General features: G+C 41.6%; 1 protein-coding gene across 4 annotated transcripts in view; it reads right to left on the bottom strand.

Annotated features, from left to right (window-relative positions):
• Positions 1 to 22129, bottom strand: part of LOC148127175 (nuclear factor 1 X-type-like) — a 68227-nt gene that overhangs the window by 3073 nt on the left and 43025 nt on the right. For 2 of the 4 annotated variants that reach the window (XM_087925973.1, XM_087925976.1), the window contains exons 2-3: positions 18128 to 18659; positions 16671 to 16951 (exon numbers count right to left, since the gene is read on the bottom strand). In XM_087925973.1, coding sequence (XP_087782099.1) covers positions 16686 to 16951; positions 18128 to 18659 — 798 coding nt within the window. In that variant the 3' untranslated portion in view covers positions 16671 to 16685. Of the gene's footprint in view, positions 1 to 16670; positions 16952 to 18127; positions 18660 to 19178; positions 19976 to 22129 lie in introns of those variants that run through there. The other 2 variants (XM_087925975.1, XM_087925974.1) reach the window with 2 other exon arrangements.

Genomic DNA, 22129 nt, shown 5'->3' with positions numbered 1-22129 from the left:
ACAAGGTACAGATTGGGTCTACATACTGATATTTTATATCCTAAGAAACTCCCCTTAAGCAAAATCACAGGACAAGATCAAATTTTCCCATGAAATATGAAGCAACCTTATAGAATATTAAACCAATTAATCTAATCAAATAGTCTTTGTAAACAACAATTGCTTCATTAGTACTCTTTCAGGTTGAGATCTGTCTCAACTTATCTTCTGAACAGCAGTACAAAGACTGAAGAGATGTACCATATGCATACACAGTAACAGCAGCATCTACAAGTTTACTAACTGCAATGGGAGAATTGGACTTCAGTCTCTTTGTCTCCTGCAAACTGGACTCTTTGGAAATGCTACTTGCATGAGGAGGTACACTCCCTTTATTGCCACTAGTTATATAATTGCCTGAAAACTTGGAACAACATTCTCTATTCAGGCCTCAAAATGTGAATAGAATAGAATAGAATGAATGAGCTGGAAGGGACCTTGGAGGTCTTCTAGTCCAGCCCCCTGCTCAAGCAGGAGAACCTATACCCATGCACAGCCATTTGTGCAGGCACACAAGCTGCAGGCAAACTTACCTCACTGCGCATGTGCACGCCTCACAGCTGATTTTCGGCGGGTTTGAGGCCTTTTTCGGCCTCCCAGAGGCTTGAGGAAGGCTTCTGCAGGCTTTGCAGGCTGAAAATTAGCCCCATTTCATCACTTCTTGTTTTTCCAACAATACCGGAAGTGACGAAACAAGGTTAGTTTTCGGCCTGCAAAGCCTGGGGAAGCCTTCCTCAAGCTTCTGGGAGGCCAAAAAAGGCCTCAAACCAGCAAAAAATCAGCTGTGAGGTATAGTGCAAATAAAGGGGTGGTGGTGGGGATTGCACATGCATGTGCAGGGTGTGGGGGGGGGGGGTGCACACATTGCCTTCTGGGTGCTGGCACGCAAGCGTGAGTGTGCAAGTACACACACAATTTTTGGCACAGGAGGCCAAAAAGGTTAGCCACCACTGACCTATACCATTTTAGATAAGTGACTATTTCTAGACTCTTCTTAAAAACATCCAGGGATAGAGCACCCACGATTTCTGGAAGCAAGTTGTTCCACTGGTAAATTGTCCTCAATGTTTGGAAGTTTCTCCTCAATTCCAGGTTGCTTCTCTCTTTGACTAGTTTCCTACCATTCCTACCTGTCCTGCCCTCAGATGCTTTGGAGAATAATTTGACCCTCTCTTCCTTGTGGCAGCCCCTCAAATATTGGAGTACTGCTCTCATGTTCCCCCAGTCCTTCTTTTCTTTAGATTAGCCAAACCCAAACTGCAGCCATTCTTCATATGTTTTAGTCTCCAGGCCTTTGATCATTTTAGTTGCTTTTCTCTGAATTTTTTTCTAAGTGTTTTTTGTACATCTTTTTTGTAGTCTGGTGACCAAAATTGGTTGCAGTATTCCAGGTGTGGTTTTATCAGGGTTTTGTAAATCAGCACTAATACTTCATGTGATCTTGATTCCATGCCTCTGCTTATACAACCCAAGATTGTATTAGCTTTTTTGGCTGCTGCTGCACACTGCTGGCTCATATTCATCCACTACAACTCCAAGGTCCCTATCACAAGTTACTGTTTTTGAGCCAGGTCTCGCCTAATCTGTATTTATACCTTTGATTTTTCCTGTCTAAATGTCTAATATCAAATAAGAAAACTGCAGCCGTTTATGTATGAAATGCTTGTTACAAATTGTGTAGACAGCAAGAGAACCATTGAGTGAGAGAGACAGAGAAATAGTATGCAGGAATTAAGTGCAAATGATAAACATAGTGCTGAACACATGAGCTTAAATGTACAGACGTAACCTAGCACTGATTTGCACAGAGGTATTTGCTATTTGATGAAAGTTAAAAAGTGTACAAAACTCAGAAGGAGAGCCAGCATTATACAAATATTGCCAGGGCCTCCATTTATCCACTGAGCCCTTGTGGATGTAGTGGAGGAGCCTTCTAAAAGGGGGCAAACCCCCTCCCCTTTAAAAGGATGCAGCACCATGCAGTTACCGTTATCATCATACTGTAATAATAAGCTGAAGTCCAAGAAAATTCCCTTTCTTGAAGTGGAAGCTGAGTAGATAACTGCCGTCTGCCTGCCTCCCTCCCTGCCTGCCTCCCTCCTTTCTTTTCTTTTCTTTTCTTTTCTTTTCTTTTCTTTTCTTTTCTTTTTTCTTTTCTTTTCTTTCTGATATGAGCATAAGGATTTCAATTTTTTTTACAACCTTTATGCAAAAAGGGCATTGGTCCTACCAGAATGCTTCTTCTCGGGGAGCCGAAGGGAGAATACAGGATGGGGGTAGTCTCTAGTCTCCTAGCTCTGCAGACCGAGTTGAAAAACTGAGGACACACCCCTTGGTAACAGTCCCCAGTTCTGAACGACGTTGAAGTGAATTCAGCTGCTCCTTGTCCTCAAACTGATAGCTCAGTTGATACTGCAAAAACAAGGGACATTTCCTCCCTATTCCGACCTGACAGAATATAGGGTGGGACTGGATTCTCCCTTCGGCTGCCCGAGAAGAAGCGTTCCAGTAGGACCAACGCCCCTTCTCCACTGAGCCGAAGGGAGAATCCAGGATGGGACATAACAAAGCTGGCTGATGGCTGTCCTACGGGTGGGATCTGGATTGGTCGGAGGTCCCCACCTCTACATGCACACCCCTGCAGGACTCGTCTTCCAAAGGATGCCTCTGCTGAGGCAAAGGAGTCAATTTTGTAATGTCTTATGAATGGGGTCATCGATGACCAGGTCGCAGCTCTACAAATGTCCAGAATCGATCCCTGCATTGCCCAGGCTGCAGTGGTTGCTTAACTTCTGGTTCAGTGTGCCATGATTCTCCTGGATACAGGAAGCCTTTGTAACTCATAGGCCTTTGCAATGCAGGCTCTGAGCCATCGACCTACTGTGGAAGGTGTCAACTTGTGACCCAAAGTTGACGGCTGAAAGGAAGCGAACAGGGCTTCCATCCTCCTAAGAGAAGAAGTTGTTTTAATGTAAATACAGAGGGCCCTCCTAACATGCCATTTTATCTCCAGTGCATGGGTAGGCTCAAGACAGAAGTTAGGCAAAATCAACTCCTGTGAACGATGGAATAAGGAGCTCACCTTGGGCAGAAAGGTAGGGTCCCATCGCAGAACCACCCTGTCTGCATGGAATACGCACAGATCCTTCCTGATGGATTAGGCCGCCAACTCCGAGATACGCCTGGCCAAGGTAATGGACACCAAGAATGACACCTTGCATGTGAGAAGGCGAAGGCAGATTTTACACAAGGTTCAAATGGGTGGGGGGGAGTCAGTGCCTGCAGGACTTTAGGCAAATCCCAGGTGGGGTAGCAGTGGACCACCGGTGGCCTCACATTCGTGACTCCCCTAAGGAAGGCTTTCACCCTAGGATGTTGGGCCAGAGTAGTAGAGCCCTTGACTGAAATCACCGAGGCCAAGGCAGCCACCTGTCTCTTCAAGGTATTGGGGGCAAGACCTCTATCCAACCTGTCCTGCAGGAACTCTAATACCTTTGCAACAGAAACAGTGGGTTCCAATTGGTGACTAGTGCACCAACTGCAGAAAATCTTCCACGTTGCATTATATATCCTGGTCGTGGAAGGTCTTCTGGCCACCTGGATGGTCTGAATGACCTTTGTGGAAAACTTCTCCCATTTCAGGTTTCCCCCACTCAAGTGCCAGATGGTCAACTGAAACCAGGCTGGATCTGGGTGCTCCCTGGCTGAGGGAGATTTTGTGCAGGGGAATTCTTCCTGTCAGTTGCCAGACCCAAAAGGTCGGTGAACCAAGGACACCTGGGCCAGTAAGGGGCTATCAACAGAACTTCCGCCCTCTCTATCAGTACTTTCCTGATTGCCCCTGGAATCAGGGGAAGGGGGGGAAGGCAAACAATAGTCCCTGGGGCCACCTGCACCAGAGAACATTGACCCCTTCTGCTCCCCAGGCAGGGAATCAAGCAAAGAACCTCAGGAGCTACATGTTCTCTGGTGATGCAAAGAGATCCAGAATTGGGCGGCCGAAGCACTCTGTCATCTCCTGGAACAGACTAGGATGCAGTCGCTATTCCAACTGGTCGACCGTGGCCCTGCTCAACCAGTCTGCCTGCACGTTGGACACTCTGCTCGTAGGGACAACAGGTTTCTCTCCGCCCACCTGCACAATTGAGTTGCCTCCTGCATTAGAGATCTGGAGCGAGTGCCCCCCTGCCAGTTTATGTGGGCCTTGGTAGCCACATTGTCCATGAGGAGAAGAACATGTCTCCACACCACCTCCTGCCTTAGATCCTTGACCACTAAGCAGGCAGCCCTGAGCTCTAGCCAATATATGTTGTGGGCAGCTCCTCTCATAACCACCTCCCCTGGGTGACCTGTACTCCCAAGTGGGCCCCCCAACCATACAGTCTGGTGTCGGTGGTGATGATAATCCTCTGGGGTTCCCTGTACAAGTATCCCTGATCCATGGCTCGGGACTGCCACCAATGGAGAGAACAAAGAACTGGCAAGGGGACGCAAAGCCTCCTTGGTGAGTTGCTCCTGCACGCCCTCTGGTAAGGGAGCAGGAACCACTGAAGGGTTCGATCATGGAACCGGGCCCACGGGACAATCCTGATGCATGATATCATTTTGCCAAGAAGTTGAGACAGCAAGATGATAGGCACCTCTCTGGAAGACAGGATCAGCGACGTGACTTCCCTGATACTGTCTCGACGCTCCTGTGAGAGAAAAACCTGCCCGGCCAAGGTGTCTATGATAGCTCCCAAATGCAAGAGCCGAGTTGATAGTACTAGGTGGCATTTGTCCAGGTTTATCAAGAACCCATGCTCTCGAAGAATCCTGATTGTCGACATCAGATCCTCCTCTGCCTGGGGTCAGGAAGAGGATTCTATCAGGATGTTGTCCAAATAGCATTGGATCCTTATGAGTAAGGCTCTGAGGTGTGCCGCTACTGCTGCCAAGAGCTTGGTAAAAGTCTGAGGGGCTGATGACAGGCCGAACGGGAGACCCCTGTATTCAAAATGGTGGCCGCCATAGCAAAATCTCAGAAACTGACGGTGGTTGGGGTGTATGGGCACATGGAGGTAGGCCTCCGTCAAGTCTACCGAGGCCAACAAATCTCCTCCCGCAGTCCCTCTAGAATGGAGTGGAGGAAGTGCATCTTGAATCTTTGATAGATTAGATGTCTGTTGAGCCCTTTCAGCTTGAGGATTGCCCCCCCCCCCGAGGACTTTGGAATCACAAACAACATTGTCTTTCCTGGTCTACCAGAACTGGATGGATGGCCCAAATATCCAGCAGATGGTGGATTGCCAATTCCATGAGATCCCTCTTTGAGGGGTCTCTGGAGATGGGGCAGCACACAAAGGTTCTTGAGGAGGAGGAGAGAAACTCCAGAGAGAGACCTGACCGTAAGATTGACAGGATCCAAGCATCCATTGTGGTCTGTTCCCAGCTCTGCCGGAACAGTCCCAGACACCCCCCCACAATGGGAGATGAGGCTCGGGCGTCACTTGTTGCACTTGAAGAGTCTGTTGGAACCGCTAAAGGACCTTCTGCCCTCTTGCCTCTGATACCCTCTGGCGGCAAAGGCCTGTCTATTGGCCTGAGATGAGGATCTTTGGAAGAAGGGCCTACTTTGATGGGAAAAGCCTGCCCCAGCTTCCCCCTGTTTAAAGGAGGGCTTCCTGTAGTAGGGTGGAGACCTGTAATCAAAGCACCTCCCCTGGGAGGTGCTTGTCCCTGGTTTCCATCAAAAAGGGATCCAGGGCCTCCCCAAAAAACCTTTCTCCCTTAAAGGGAGCCGACGCCAGCTTCCATTTGGTTCTGACGTCCATCTGCCAATTTCTTAGCCAGAGAAGCCTGTGTGCTGTTATGGAAGACGCCATGGCTCTGGAAGAAAATTTGGCTGATGTGAGGGTGTTGGTTTGATGAGCTCTCCGGAGCGCCATCTCCTCCTTCCAGTCCTCTGTCTTTAAAACGTCCTCCGCATCAGGTGGGATGACAGATGAGGAAGATAGGGCTACCACTGGGCCATATACCTTTGGCACTTCCATAATGTCCAAAAGGTCCTTGTCCACATTAAATAAGGTAGACTCACACCCACTGGGACGAGTGTACATCCCAGGGGACTCCCACTGCTTTTTGATCAGGTTCAGAAACATCTGGGGCACAGGTACAGCATCTACTACAGATGCTTTCTCAGTGGACAGGAAATCCTCCTGATCCTCTCCCTCTGTGGGAAGGTCCTGAGTGACCATGTCCTTTTTAAGATGAGCCATGCTCTCAGACTTAACCAGCAGAGTCTTGAAAAGAGCCAGCTGGAAAAGGCCCTTAAAGGAGGGGGGACCTGCTACTTCCGATTCCTCATCCGAAAAATCCTTTTCTGGAAGGAGGTCCCTCTCGGAGCCATAAAATTGGCTGCTTTCTGAAGGGGAGGCAGAGCGCTCTCTAAAGTGGATCGGCTGTTCTGCAGAAGCCTGCCCCTGCCCCTGCAGGACTCCTCTCTTAGTGTCCAAATAAGACAGCTGGTGCAGCTGGTTGACCTCTGCCTGCAATTCCTGTCTTATTGTTTGGGAGATCCAGGCTCTCATGAAGGGTGGCATTTCTTGCATCTGGGACTCCTCAGGCCGTAAGCCAGCTGCTGTAGGTGTAAAGGTGGCTGCAGGCACAGGTCTGGCTCCACTGGAGACTTGGCCTGCAGGTGCTGCCATCAAGATCCCCTGAGGCGGCTCAGAAAAATTGTGAGAGGTTTGTGCCCTGATTTGGAGGTTTTCCTGCAAATCCTGAGTACTTGAGCCACCAGGAGACCAGGCAGTCTGCTCAGCCCAGCTCCGCAATTCAAAAGACGAGTCAGAGAAAAAAAGTTGAAAAACAGCTAACTCTTTGAATTGCAGCAAGCCCTGACAGGTCAGAGGCTTGCAAGCCTGGCACCGGCTGCACCGCGATTATCAGGCAGATTCAAGTGTCTCGCAGCTGCCACGGTGTTCTGGGGACTGGATAGGGGGTCAGGATTTAATCCCGATGGACAGGACCCCCCCCCACAAGGGACAATCCTGGAGACGAACTGCAAGATTGTCCCCAAACAAAAGAAATGGCCGCCGCCGCTGAAAAGGGACAGAAATGCTTAGCGGCAGCTGCGGCTCGTCCCAGGCAAGGGAAAGTGAGTTGAATAAGATGCCGACTCCTGCCCCCAGCCCGGGCCACACGGGCTCTCAGGGTCACCTCCACCCAAGTTTTGGCACAAAACAGAAAAAAAACAGTCTACCAGCAAGGAAAGTCAAAAAAATAAAATAACAAGCAAAAAAAAAACCATGAACTGGAAAAACAGCATGAAAAAATGAAAGTGCTAAACTGGCAAGCCGGCTAGCTGTCAAACTTGATCTAAGCCTCTCTGAAAAAAGGCTTAATCCAGGGGGTGAATATTCTTCTACATTCCTAACTATTCAGAGCCCTTAAAGGGTGGTCTGAACATGCTGAGACCGAGTGAAGAACTGGGGACTGTTACCAAGGGGTGTGTCCTCAGTTTTTCAACTCGGTCTGCAGAGTTAGGAGACTAGAGACTACCCCCATCCTGGATTCTCTCTTCGGCTAAGTGGAGAACAGCTGTCTCAAAGTGAGAAGCCAAGTCAAAACCTATTCCCCCCCACCCCCCCCCACCACAATGCCAAGATTTAAAGAGGGACTAGAGAGGGAATTTTGGGAAGCTTTTTTGGAATTTGGATTCCACGTACGAGTGTACTGAAATAAAAATTCTATTGCAAATGCTCTTCTTTAAGAATCATAACATGGTAGTGCTGGCATTTCAAGCCCGTATTTTTGGATCAAGATGTCTGATTTTTAAAAATGGTAGTGATTAAATTTAGGACCTCCTACTTTTTTAATTTATTCCAATGTTATATTCCAAGATTTTGTTCCAATTGAATCATCACTAATATGGAGGGGCGGGAGAAGAATTCCCATAACATTTGTGCACTTAAGTCTAAATATATTGGACACAGAAGGCACTACACTCTGCAGTGTAGTTTTATTTCTGAACCATTCAACAGAAGACAGATGAGTCCTAGTCATGCAGTGTATTTACCTGAAAGGAAGATTATATTTGCACAAATACTTTACATTTATAATTGGAGAACTGTCTTAGATGCACTGCAAATATAGTAATAAAAATATATATGAACTTTTTTCAGCCTGATCTTCCTTGCAGGAGGGAGGGAGTACAATTTTAAATTCAGGATCTTTTTTCATTTTGGGCAAATGTGGCAACTTGAGGTCTTTGGTGTCATCTTTTAAAGATACATGAAACATCACAGCAAAAACAGCCTGCTAGTTTTTAGAATGTAAAATATTTGCTATTTCAATATTTAATATTATTAAATATTCAAAACCAATTTCTGACCTCTTCTCCTATGTATAAAAAAATTGGATTTGACACATTTTCATATTCTTCTACTTGTTTAAAAAAAACAACTAGGGTAAGTCAATTAAAAATCCAGTCATTTAGCTGTCAGATTTCAGAGGCATGATCCCCAGATTGGCTCCAAAGGATTAGTCATAATGACATCCTCAGGTTGCCTGTCCCTATATGCATGGAAAAGCACAACTTGCATTCAAGTCCTACACCTTTGTTATAGAATATAAGGTTAATAAGAACCATTGAGGTTAAATTTTACAGTTATTGTGCTGTCTCAGCCAGTCTATGGGAATTGGATAGTTACTTAGGAATTATGAGCTGTTCCCTTAAGGGAATGCATCATGGTAAATGTAGTTAAAGGTATCCTGGGAAATGTAGTTCATGTCACGTGGTCACATCTGTAATCCTGATTGGTCACTAATTCAACCCTCGATGGGTTGGGGGAGTTTTTCCTCACTTTGCCTGAATTCTCTAATTCATGGCAGCTGTTTTCTATTGCTACAAGATGGGTTAGGAGATAACCATCTTTTACTACAAGGCAGATATACAAAGGATTGGTCATTAAAGAAGAACTGCGTCACAAATGTGAGTTATAAGGATACCTGATGAACCAATAAATGTACTTCGTTATGGATGTCTCGTTGAGTTTATCTATCTGCATCTGCACAGCTTAAAAATCCACTACTGTGCAGAAGACAGAAAAGTTATGGTTCCCCACTGTCTAACATTTCTTCTTTGTATGTGAATGAGGTGGAACTATGAAATGTACAGTATGTGTTTCTCACACATCTCCTGAATTTAATCTTAAATCTGGATTGATTTGAAGTCGTGGCTACATGGATATCTCTATTACTGAAACTCCCACATGAAGCCAAATGTCTCAAGTTACAAAGAGACCATGTCAGCTAAAAGCCTGTTTCATTAATCCAGAATGTAAAAAATAGTCCCCTTAATTGCTATAAAAGGGGTATTGTCACAAATTATTTTAAGAAATGTTTTCATTTTGATGAAAGCAATATAAATTACAATCTAGCCTTTCTGGGTTTGTATGGTCCTACAAGCTGTCCCTCCATGCTTCTGGGAAAGAGGTAGTCATGCTCAGGGGTGGGATTCAAATTTTTTAACAACCGGTTCTGTGGGCATGGCTTAGTTGGTGGCCGTGGCTTGGTGGTCATGTTATTGGCTGGGTGTGGCCAACTCAATATCACTCACATCGAGGCATGCATCTCCTCACCTGACCTCTCATGACTGTGGGGATGCTGCAACAGTCATAAGTGTGAAAAATGGTCATAAGTCACTTTTTTCAGTGCCATTGTAACTTTGAATGGTCACTCAACACAAGCAAAGTACCAGCAAAGGAGGGGAAAAGAACTTCCAGAGAAGTTCCAGAGACAGGAAGTCTCGTCCTATCAAGAATGTAATAAGGGTTAATGGAGAGGCAGTTTCTGTAAGCAACACCAGAATGTTTCCTTCCAGCCTTCCTTACAGGATTAGGCCAGTAATTTCTTCTAACAACCGGTTCTCCGAACTGCTTAGAATGTTAACAACCGGTTCTAGTGAATAGGTGCGAACCTGTAGAATCCCACCCCGGGTTATGCTATTACTTATTAATATGTCCCAGCAGTCCCAGATTTTTTAAACTGAAATTTGCGAAGATTGTTGTGCTGGAAATGTGTACAACTATACCATCATCACAGAAACTGATTATTACAAGAGTAAGTATCTCAACATGATACTTATTCACAATAGAATTCCCTATGCCTTCAGGCTTAAATTTTGGGCTTGGACTGCGCCACCTGTGGTCTGATCTAAGCACAGTACACAAAATTGTCTGCTACAATGTTTTGCCTGTCACCGACGACTTCAGCTTCAACCATAATAATACACGCGCAAACGATCAATACAAACTCAAGGTAAACCGCTTCAAACTTGATTGCAGAAAATATGACTTCAGCAACAGAGTAGTCAATGCCTGGAATACTCTACCTGACTCTATTCTTAGAACCTCAACCCCTCACAGCTTCAATCTCAAACTGTCTACTGTGGACTTCATCCCATTCCTAAGAGGTCTTTAAAGAGGTCGTGCATAAGTGCACCAGAGTGCCTACCGTCCCTGTCTTACTGTCCCCATTTATCTGTAATTACCTCCTTTGTTTATGTTTATGTTGATACCAACACTTGTAATCTTTTACATGTTTGACAAACAAATAAAATAAATGATAGCAGAAAGTAATACCCTTTTATCCATAGTTGATCTGGAATAAGAATGTCATATAACAAATTTCATTTTTAGCCATAGGAGCCATCTTAACATTGTAGGACAAGCAGCATTACCTCCTCTATTTAATTCTCTCAGATATCAGCAAGCTTAAGTGCCTATCCTACCATTTCTATCCCATCCAAAATGATTAAACTGTTGTCTGCCCTGTTCCCTTAGGATAAGTTCAACTAGATAATTAAACGAATGATAATGAAGCAGCTTTATAGAAAAACAAACAAAGTAATAACTAATTAGCTCCTTTTTTTTTGTTTGCAAAATTACATTGTTAGCTTGGTTGCTAGATGTCTGAGACCCTGTTTCTCTTCTCTAATCCTCATACCTCAGATTTCAGGCACATTTATTTATTTCTAATTCCTTTTGTCTTGGGAGCTCCAGGCCACCTACAAAAAGGCCTTCCTTAATTTTGTCCCCAAACAACCCTGTGAAGTAGGTTCAGCTGGGAAGAATGGCTAGCACAGGAAAGGACGGTACTGAAGGAGTGGGGCTATCCTTTCTTGCTTACAACAGGTCACAATTCTGCCTGACCATCGAAAGAAAAAGCCCTCAGGCACAATCTGGGTGGTTGTAAGTCCTCCAGCACTAACTCAGGAAGGGACTAAGTAGTGGGAGGAAGCAGAAAGAGACGAGAAAGTAAACCATACCTCCCCCCCCCCCCCGACTCAAGGAGTCACATGGCATCCAAAGAAGGAAAAAAAAGACATGTGAAAAGTCACTAGGAAGCCTCATCTCTCTCTGCTCTCCTGGATCTGCTGCACTGAATCCACACATAGCCAATTCTCCCTGCCTCCACCCATCTTGGAAAATGAAAGCAAACAAGAACTAAAATAAGGCTTCTATGGTGTGGTGTTTATACTGCTGGGTCTGTGAAAAGTCCTCTCAAGTAAGATAGCTCAGCAGAGAAACAAGAGAAATTTTGCTGGATAAATCTTAGCAATTGAGTAGACCTGGGGAATTTTTGCACCAGATGTCTTGTTTTTTTCTTCCCCTTGCCCATTCCCTGTTCAACCCTGCCTCAAACATGCTACATATATATAGCAGAAGATAGTACTAGAGCAGAGCTCCAGGTTATTTGATGTACAGTGCCTTGGGAAGAAGCTTGATGTACTTACTCAAGAGAAGTTTTACTTCACATCCACCACTTAACACAATGCTGAGTTCCTTTCAGTTATTGTATGTCTCACAAAAGGATAGAAATAACATTTAAAGGCACTTATGTTACATTTTTAATTACTTGGATGGTCATCAAAAAGGATGGATTTACAACCTTATTTCAGTCTTCCTAAAATACTCTACATGATGTGCAAATGGACACGTTCTCCTCAAAGTGCAATTTGGGTCCTTCACTCACCATTTTAATGCCCTGGCTTCATAAGATTGTACAGAAGGACTATTCATTTCTTTCCCAAGATCAAACCCCAATCCAAGAAGGAAAACAACCTTCATTTACAACAGAGACAGACAGACAGACACAACCAAGAGTTCCTGATCTCCTCAATTCCCCTTCTGGGACATGCAATCCTCCAATCATGGAGGAGATTATCATGCACCTAATGTCAGTCACAACTAAGTGGATAGAAGTTCACAAGCCTCAGCCTGGTGCAGAGCAAGATCTGTGGGAGGAGACCTGCAAGCTGCAGCATTTCCAGGAACTGGCACTTCAGAAAACAGGTGGGGCAGAGAAAAATGTGCCCAAAGCATGGGGGATGGGAAAGATGCCCATGTAATCTAGCCAATCTTTCTCTGCTTGCCATAGGAATAGAAAACATTTTTTTTACACCTGAGGGACTGACACAGTTTTTAAAATAGGTTAATATATTAAAGCTAAGAGAGGAAGAGAGAAATGTGATACATATAAAGGTAACAATGCTGTCATATTTAAACTTTTATGGATCAAACCTATTGCATCGGAGTATCTGTTCATCCACCTATGCCTATTAATCACTAATTTCTTTCTGTGTCACTTGATTCCCTATTTTCCTATCCTTTTGCCTCCTTTCCTACAACTCTACTATACAGTCTTTCTTAATAGAAATGTGCTCCGCATTCAAGCCTGATGCTTGTTTACTTTTGTTCTGCACTTCAAAAAATAGACATAGCTATTTCTTTGCAAACTTAATTTTCCATGGCTCTAAATCTATATTAGTAACCACTGATTTCAAAAGGGATGGATACCCACAGTTAGCTAAACACCATTATAGAGCTGAAAAAATACATAGCTTTCCTGGAAATGATAGATTGCAATTGATTTTTTCAACTCAATTAAAAAGTTTGTTCAATGTCGAATGTCTCAAATTAGGTAGTATTGTTCAGTACATTTAATTCAGCACTCACAGTTATACTGTAGTTATTTTTAATGTATTTCTATTACATATTAATACGTTGCAATATCTCACCATCCCCATTTTCCTATAACTTAATTCCGAAGCCTTTCATCCTTCTGTTTTTTTCATGTGCAGTCAAGAGCTTTGTGTTTGGGGCACACTTATTTTTTATACAAAATGATCTCTAGGCAGATTATTTTTTCCAGTTCTAAAAAAGCACCTTTTAAAAGCCAAATTGGATACACAATTCTATTATTCCATTTACATATACATTCTGGTGCATCTGATAAGGTTTCTGAATTATACATTTCTTACCATAACTACACTGGGGCACATTTTGAAGCTTTTGGTACAAAATATGAAAGTATGAAGGTTTATTGGCATACATAGTTCCACATGTTCTCTAAAATTAAATAGGGAAACCAGATTAACGATGCAATGGTTAACTATTAACACTTAGCAATGCAATGCCCTTCCTTCATCAGTGGCATTATTTAGATCAGAATTTGCTCACGGATTCATCTGTTTTTTCTGTTTTAGAGATACTTCACCTTCTTAGCACTTAACACTAATACTGGAAACTAAATTGGTTTCCCCTCAACTAGAACAGTTATAACTTGGAATGGAATCTTAAGGTGCCCTGGTGCTGCTCAATCTAGAATTACAATTTTAATTCTCGTACTTGTTTCCTCTTTCCAGAGTGAATGCAACTCTTGACAAGCTGTACTTCAACTTTAAAAACAGAATTTATAAATCTTTAAAAACACACACATAGAGACAAGAAGATCACATTCTGGTGATACCAGATAAAATATTCTACTTAGCCCCAAATGCACTATATGTGGAATGAATAATGTACTAATTTTGCACCTTACTGTATATTATTTGTAATATTTTAATTCATTTTTTCACAGCTAGACTACGAAGGCTAAAACACAACAGTAATCTCTCTATCTTAAAAACACAACTTCTCAGGGAAAACTTCAGACAATCTACAGTATACCACCCACTATACTTAACTGGAAAGGAGGATTCTCATATTTTCCTGAATGCTAAACAATATATTTCATTAGCGTTCTCTAGAATCTCATCCGTGCAAGTTAGGGTTCATTCTTCTTTAGCTATGTCAAACCTGTAATTCACCATCAGCCTATGATTTGGGAAATGACATGACAACTTGTATGCTGTTTACCATTCATATAAAATATTAAAAGAGGATTGTTTTTGTAGCCTGGAAATAACCAGCACCAAAGAAATAGTGCCTTCTACTCATCCCCCAAGGCAGTCTTCTTCATAACAAAATAAAATAATGAAGAAGACTAGAAAACACTAACATGATAAGAATAGGAAACACACCTGGCATTTGTGCTTGGCAAAAAATATTAAATTTTGGATCTAGTAAAGGATCCAAGTTATTTACAAACATGCTTTCACTAACTTCTCCTCTTGTTTTACAATTTAAAAGAAATAAGGGAATAGAGCAAATCTTTAGAAATGAACATGACTTGCAATAAAACAATGATATAAGTTAGCATTTCAGTGAATGAACTTTCATCAAATGGGTTTTACAATTTTCATAACACCAAGACATACCCAAGCAAGCTAAAGCAATGCCCCCATAGCAAGGATGATAAATAAATTGGCCTACTGGTTTTAAGATCATATCTGTAAGAATTAATACTTTGGTTATGGTTTTGAAATGGGGAGGAAGTGATAGGTTTATCCATGATTGCTGCCTAAAAATAAGATTAATTGAATCAAAAGCAAATTGCTCTAAATTCTAATAAGTGCATTATTTTATGTATATGCAATTAAGACCAAGCAACTGAGTAAATAGTCTCTCTTCCACACCATAGGAACAATATCCTCTTGTCCCCTTTTTCATTCTCTTGTGCATAATTAACAAGTTACCAATGAAAGAGCAGCACATAACCTAATGATGTGATATTAGAAAGCTGAGATCTGAATCTTCCATCTATTCTTAAAGAATCAACAGTATTGATGGGAGGACCCTGAACTATATTGGGGCTTTCCCACATTTTCCCAATTAAAATTCTCCAATCCCATTGCTATTTATTCTATGAGGAAAAACATGTAGATTAAGAGATTAAAAATATGCATTATTTTTACAGTTAGAAGACATGAATAATTAAAATCTTATGATTGAAAGGTTTTCTACATGTTCCATATTTTCTTAGCCAAGGCCCACAATAATTTTTTATACTACTGCTCCTATTACTTAAGGTGTTGTTTTTGATTCAGACACAGATAGATAATACTGCCACTTTTAGAATTGAGCTTTATGCCATCTTGGCAACATGTGTTCCAAAACCCATACAGTTCTTTTTCCTCAACAATCTGATGATTGACTTTGAAATATATTCAGAGAGTCCAAATGGGTCAGTGAAAAGGAGAAAGATTATCCTGCATCATTAATTTTCCAAGTCTGTTCCAAAGTTATTTTTCCCTTCTCCTCTAACAGTTGAACTTACTTCTGCCCCGGTAACAGGAAAAATACGTACATAGATTCTTACATACATATACATATACATATACATTACAGTACATAACATAACATACATAGATACATACATACATACATAAACAGGCAATCGTGGGAGGGGTGATAGCAATCTCTCACACTGACTTTTCTCTACAAATATCCAACATCTCATTCTTGCATTTACCGTAAGAATTTCCTTGAGGATCTTTCTTAAAATCGAAAGGTCAAATAATAAATGAAATATTATGGAAAGCACAGAATTAGGAACTGTTCTCTTGGCATGCAATCAGCACAAATCTGTCTGATTTACTGATATGCTACTTACTGCTATGTTTATTTAAGACCTGTACAGGAATAAAGCTAGGATAAAAAGGGCAGTATAGTGGGGTTCTAAGACTAAACACAGAATCAATTTTTTAAAGTTTGGTAGGTTGTAAAATCTAGCTAATTCCACCGGTAAAAAGGATTTTAGCACAAGTTCTATTGTCTTCAGTGGCATGAATTAAATTTCCTGTTCCACCACACCTTTTCTCAGTCTTCTTTATTTTATTTAACAAGATATGGGTGGGTTACGACTATCTGATGGTATTGATAACATGCGTGCCATTATTTTGCAAGATAAGTTTTTCTTAACACTGAAAAATGTTTAATCTTTTTAAGTAAAATAAAGAACAAGGCTTATGATATCATAAATTTTAAACTGGAAGAGAGCAAACTCTTATACAAACTATTGACCTGCAAATACTTTTAGGCTTAAGTGGCTTTCTTGACTCTGGAGCTTTTCATTGGAGTAGGAGTAAAGAATATGGCCTATGCAATTCAACTGTGAATACACACATATATACTTCCATGAAAATGCAAGGAATTCAATCACATTACATTTTAGAATGATTTGCTGGCTTACTTGCTAATATCTGGGGAAACTACTTCATCATTAAAATATAAATGATTGTCAGAGTTTACCCAACTTTCCTTATTTGACTTGCGATATGGACTGATAATCCCCTTCAGGTGATTTATCTGAATTTTAGAAAGCATGATAAGATCTACTTTCAAAATTCATTTTCTTTTAATGGTAATTGTGTGTGCTGCCTTGTAAAATTGCTACAAATCAATATGTACATATTCTGATATGAAAGGGTAATTCTCTGTTTAAATGGATCCGTGAGGGTGAATCTGGCTAGGAAGGTGATGGGGGCCTAGTTTTGTTGTTGTTTTAACTAGAGTGGGAAAGGAAAAGGAAAAGCGCTTGAAGAAAAGGAATAGAGGAATGCTGATTTTTACTTGCCAGGCCTGGAAGTGCCCTGAGCTGGGCAGGATAGATGACATGAGTGTGCCAGTAATGCCATCCTCAGGCGCTGAGATGAACCTCCTGACATTGTCCAGAGGCTGCAGGACACACACTGGACGGGCATATTCTAAAAAAGGAGAAAAAACTCCTGACAATATTATTAGACTGAAACTATAAGAAATACAGACTGGTGGGAACACATAAGGTGGCCAAAAGGTAGACAAGTGGGTTTAACACAGAAGAGTCTTGTCATTGTTGAAGAAAAAGTGTCAGAAAGATGGAAGTAGCATCCAGGAAAGCTGGATTATTGTTGGACTCTTGACCTCTTAAAAGCAAATGAAAACGAAAAAGCAAGAAATACTACAAAAGCAACAGAAGGAGGAAGGGAAGTTTGGGTAGATCCTTTTGAGTACAGCAAAAGATCAATCTAGAAATATTCTGCAGCCAATCCAATTTGGATTTCAAAGTCTGAAGCAAATTAGACATAGTGCTTAAAATAAACCAGGCATTTCTGTTTCAATTGCAAGAAAACAAAACTAAAAGAGAGCTGAAAAATGAAAAAAAAAATACGGTAGGGACATGTGTTCATCTATACATTCCCACAGTATAAAGTCAAGCTGGAAAAAAGAGGCCATAAAAACAAAGAAAGGGATTCCAAACTATCCCTTCCACACTTAACTCTCCCTTGAGAAACTTGTTCCTGTGTGGGACAGCAGGCACTGAAAATTCATTTATTGCTCTAATGCTGCCACACTATTTGTGCAGGAGTGCCTATCTGAATGTTTGCAGTTTACCAGCTGCGGGCATGCTGATATATTAAACTGATCCAACAAAAGGAATTAGGAAGGGGAGGGGGATCAAGCAAAGAAACAAAATTCTGACCCCAAAATAAATGCTCCTCAATTTGCCTTCTAATTAAATAAAACATTTTTCTCTTTGTTGATCTGACACTTACCTAAATATTCTTTGTACACCTCCACTCAGCCCCCCAACCCCCCAACCTCCCCCCCCGCCAACGCAACCCTCAGCTTTCAGCAAAAGAGATTTTCTTTATCATAAGAAGTTACCGGCATCACAGGTAGGAAAGAACCAGGCAATCAAGAAAAACTACCTGTTATTTTCAGTTATTTTTCAAATAACTGAACGTGATAGACTCATCCTACTGCACATCTAAAGTTAGCAGTTTGCTAATTAGGGATGAAAGGAAACATATAGAGAAAAAGAAAATTTTGGAGAAAACAACTGCCCATAAAATTAAACATAAAAACCAAACCCCACGAGTGGTGTTATTTGTAGGACCTACCAGGAGTGTGAACAAAATACGCCAAGTAAAGATCCAGTTCTTTAATTGTGACTCCAATGTGGTGTGGCTGGACGCAAAGGCCCGGGTTTGAGCACTGCGGCGACTTGTATAGCCGCTCCCCATCAGTACTTTCAAGGGGGATCCCTTTGAACAAGATGACCATAACTAGGTCCAGCCTCCAAACCTTGTCAGCCTGCCTCAGGCAGTCAATCCTGCGAATTTTGCCTTTCTGATCTGGATTGGAGAGGACACAACACGGAGCTTTCTTGCCTGTGATGGTCAAGACAAAGTCCTCACGAAACTCTGGGCGGATATCCTTGCGTAGCTTGGCCAGGAGTCGGGATGCCCATTTCTGCTTGATCTCAGGCTTTTCACCAAGTAATTCATCCTTCACAGCTCGTTCCTCATCCTTTGACATTCGCTTCTCGTGCTTCTTAAAGTACTTTCGCTTCCGAGCTTGCAGATTGAACCATGTGTAGGAAAAGGCACGGACATGCGGAAGGAGAGCTTCAATGAAGGGGTGGAATTCATCCTGGGGAGAACAGGGTGAGAAGAAAGGATGCAAAACAAAGAAAGGAAAAATCCATTAGAATAAGAAAATCGGGAGGGGGAAGCATCACAACGTGAAATTCATAGGTAGAGAAACAGCAAAGTGAAAACACGTAAAGCTAAGCTCAGAGTGTGATTAATCCAGCTAAAAAATAAAATACTAGAAGGACGACAAGCAGGAATTTGGGGAGAGGGGAGGGAGAGAAAACAGTAGAATTAACATTGTTTTGACAATGCATTAGTATGGAAATCTAAAAAAAAATCAGCATGAAGTTGTGGAAGTAAAATTTCACTTCTTTAAAAATAAAAGTACTGAAGTTTGTTTAGCAACATAGGAATTAAAGACAAAATCAGTTCTGATCCCCTGTCCTAAACCCAAAGCTCTAAATATTCTTTATAAATTGAAATAATTTTAGTGGGCCTTCTAACTTTATTTTAAAAATAAAAAATTACCTACAACAAAAGCATCCAGGAAAAAAAAGTCAAAAATGGAAATAATTACCATTGCTCTGTCTCATCCCGGCGAAGCTAAGCCCCCGATTCAGAAATTCTGGGCTCAGAATTGCAGAGAATAGAAAGCGGACGATATTGTGGGTATGCGGGGTGGAAGGTGAGGAGAGGGGGGAAAAAGAGGAAAGTAGAACTGTACGAAGGAAGGGCACACAAGAGTGCTGGATATTTCTTAAATTAAGTAAAAAATAATTGTTGGCTGCATCTTTCACTACAAACTGTTCACCAAAATGTTCAAGTCTTGTTTAATAAAGAGAGTGGGAAAGCAAAAGTGAAGGATTAAAAACTGAAAGAAGGCAGCTAGGAAGGGAAACCTCAGCCGAAGACAGAAATAAATCAACATCACTCTGCCTGTGCCACATGCACAAAATAGATTAAAAATGCCAAATGGCTGTTAAAAAAAATACTAGCAACAATAATAGCAATAATCGTGATAAAGGGAAGAAGGAAACAAAATTAAAAAAAAAATAGGAAGGACAACAGCAACTAATCAGACAGGGGAAGCTGAGACCAGAGAAGAATCTCTCTCAGCGTTGGCAGAAATGCAAAGATGCAACTTAGATGTGGCTCCCTCCGCCTGAGAATAGGGGTGATCGCAGGTCTAGGGGAAAAGGGGCAGACTCCGCTGTGGGATCAGCTGTGATCGGCTGCTGGCAAAACCCAACTGCTGGGGTATGGGGGATTTTGTTGTTGTTGTTTTTCCCCCTTTTTTCCTTTCCCTTTTTCCTCCTAAACTCTCTGGCTTGCTTGCTTTCTCCTTTCATGCTCGGTCCCCAACCATTTGCCTTTGCCAATGCCAGCGGAAAAAAGAGAGAGAGAGAGAGAGAGAGAAGAAGGATCCACCTATTTGGCAAGAAGACCTATCGTGGAGCAGCCAATGGCTGCATCAAAGGAAAAGGGAGGTGGAGGGGGAGGTTGGCAGAGAAGGAATCAGGGAGGGGGTGGCAGAGAGAGACACAGAGAGAAAGAGACTGTGCAGTTAAGAGACTGAAAACAATTTGCCAAATCGACAAGTTCATATCTAACAAATAAGTGAAGTCCAGCAGCAATGGCATTTTTATTGGCCCACAGATTTTGGCTAGAATACAACTTGCAAAATATTTTAAATAAATAAATCTCCTAGGATACACCCCAAACTCACACACACACACACACACCCAAGACAGCCCCACAGGTCTCAGAGAAAGCAGCTGTTCGGTCTTTCTCTTTCCATCTTATTCTCCTTCTGTCACCTCTTGGTCCAACTATTTCTAGGAAAAGATCTGTTCAATTATAATACTCTTTAAGATTCAGTCAGATTTAGTCTACTTTTTTCTCAGTTCAAGTAATGATCGAAAGTCATTGTCTCTGCCCCAATGCATTTCTTCGTAAGCTCCTGTTATCTATCTCAGATGCAGCCAGCCAGTCTGTCCTGTTCCTAGCAAAATAGGAGTTTTCTGCACATTTCCCCTTCTTTCTGCCACTTCATCTTAACATTTGCCAAGAACTTCAATCCTTAGTGCTGGCTGTCAATCATTCATTTTGATGAAATTACTTACGTCTTCTAACCCCAAATCAATAAATCAAACATGACAAAACTTAAACACACTGCAAAGTTGGAACTATCCTGAAACTTTTTCAAGAACAGCTATTTTAAGATATTTCATCGCAACATACTTTTTGTTACCTGAATTTTGATTATGTTGCAAGTTTAAAACAAAGGGCATCAGAAAAGCTGATTAAAAATAGTATAATAGAGGACTCTAGGAAAAGGAAAAATAGTACAAAGAAAGACAACAAAAAGAAAATGTGTAATATTTATGTATAATTATATAATACAAAAATATATTATACGTATATACAAATACACATTGTATATCATATAATGTATAAGATAAAATGGAGAGATTTAAAGAGGATTAAAAATATAGGCAAGAAAGTCAATAATAAGGATTATGATTATTAATAATCATCCTACAATAATACCTTTAACACCATTAAACAATAATATCTGCTTATCCCAGGTCTGTAGGAAGGACTCAATAGGTGGATAAAAATGCCAGATGCAGTCTAAACTTCTGGCTGACTATGCAACAAACAATAATAATAATAATACCAAGACTACTTGGTATCTTCAAGACTACTAAAAGAAAAGTTGTTTACTGTCATAAATATACAAAAGATTGAACACAAAGAAATAATGACTTGTTATTGCAAATCAATTGCAAATGGCAGCTATACTTAGAATAGCTTACAGTCTGCAATGAAGCCTTTAATATTATTAAACCTACCTATCTCAAGTCTTTGGAAACCACTTGATAGGTTGACAAAAATGCCAAATCCATATAAACATCTGACTAACTATATGCACAACCATAATAATAACAGTCCTCCAAAGCTTTTGCTTCAGTATGGGAGCATTTTAGCGAGACCTGGGAAGGCATTCTTACTTTAACTGAACCTGGTTTGCTTGTTCTTTGGCTCAGCCCATCCATTCTCTTAGCACTTTACCAACTTATCATAGGACAACAATACCAAAGAAGCTCAATTTACAAATAATTCAGGGCGCTACTCATACTGACGCAGAGGGCAGTATATATTCCTCTTTGCACTGCCATAGCTTGAGTATTTCTAGTCTTTCACTTTGTGCTTGTGTGAGTGCAGCGACTGATATACCAAATACACTAGTGAGAGGTAGTCCATGGAGATAGCATGAAAGTCAGACCTATGCTGAACCTTTTCTAATGCCCACTGTCAGGCCTTGTTGCCAGATTTTCAGCAGCCAAGTAGACGGCCAAATGAGAGCTCCGGATTTACATTTGCAAATCATAAGTGAAGGTTTGCCCTGCTCAGCTTAAATAGGGGGAGGAGTGGGACAAATGGCTGCTTCTCATTTCTGTCTACCCACAAATCTGGCATTAGTCAGTCCATTGGAGCAGGGTACAGGACCCTCCAACCTCTTCC

Source organism: Pseudonaja textilis, chromosome 2 (assembly GCF_049901715.1).
Source record: "Pseudonaja textilis isolate UNSWEBS1 chromosome 2, rPseTex1.2, whole genome shotgun sequence".
NCBI lineage: Eukaryota > Metazoa > Chordata > Lepidosauria > Squamata > Elapidae > Pseudonaja > Pseudonaja textilis.
Note: the sequence above shows the minus strand (reverse complement) of the source record. Positions and strands in the feature narration are given on the sequence as shown.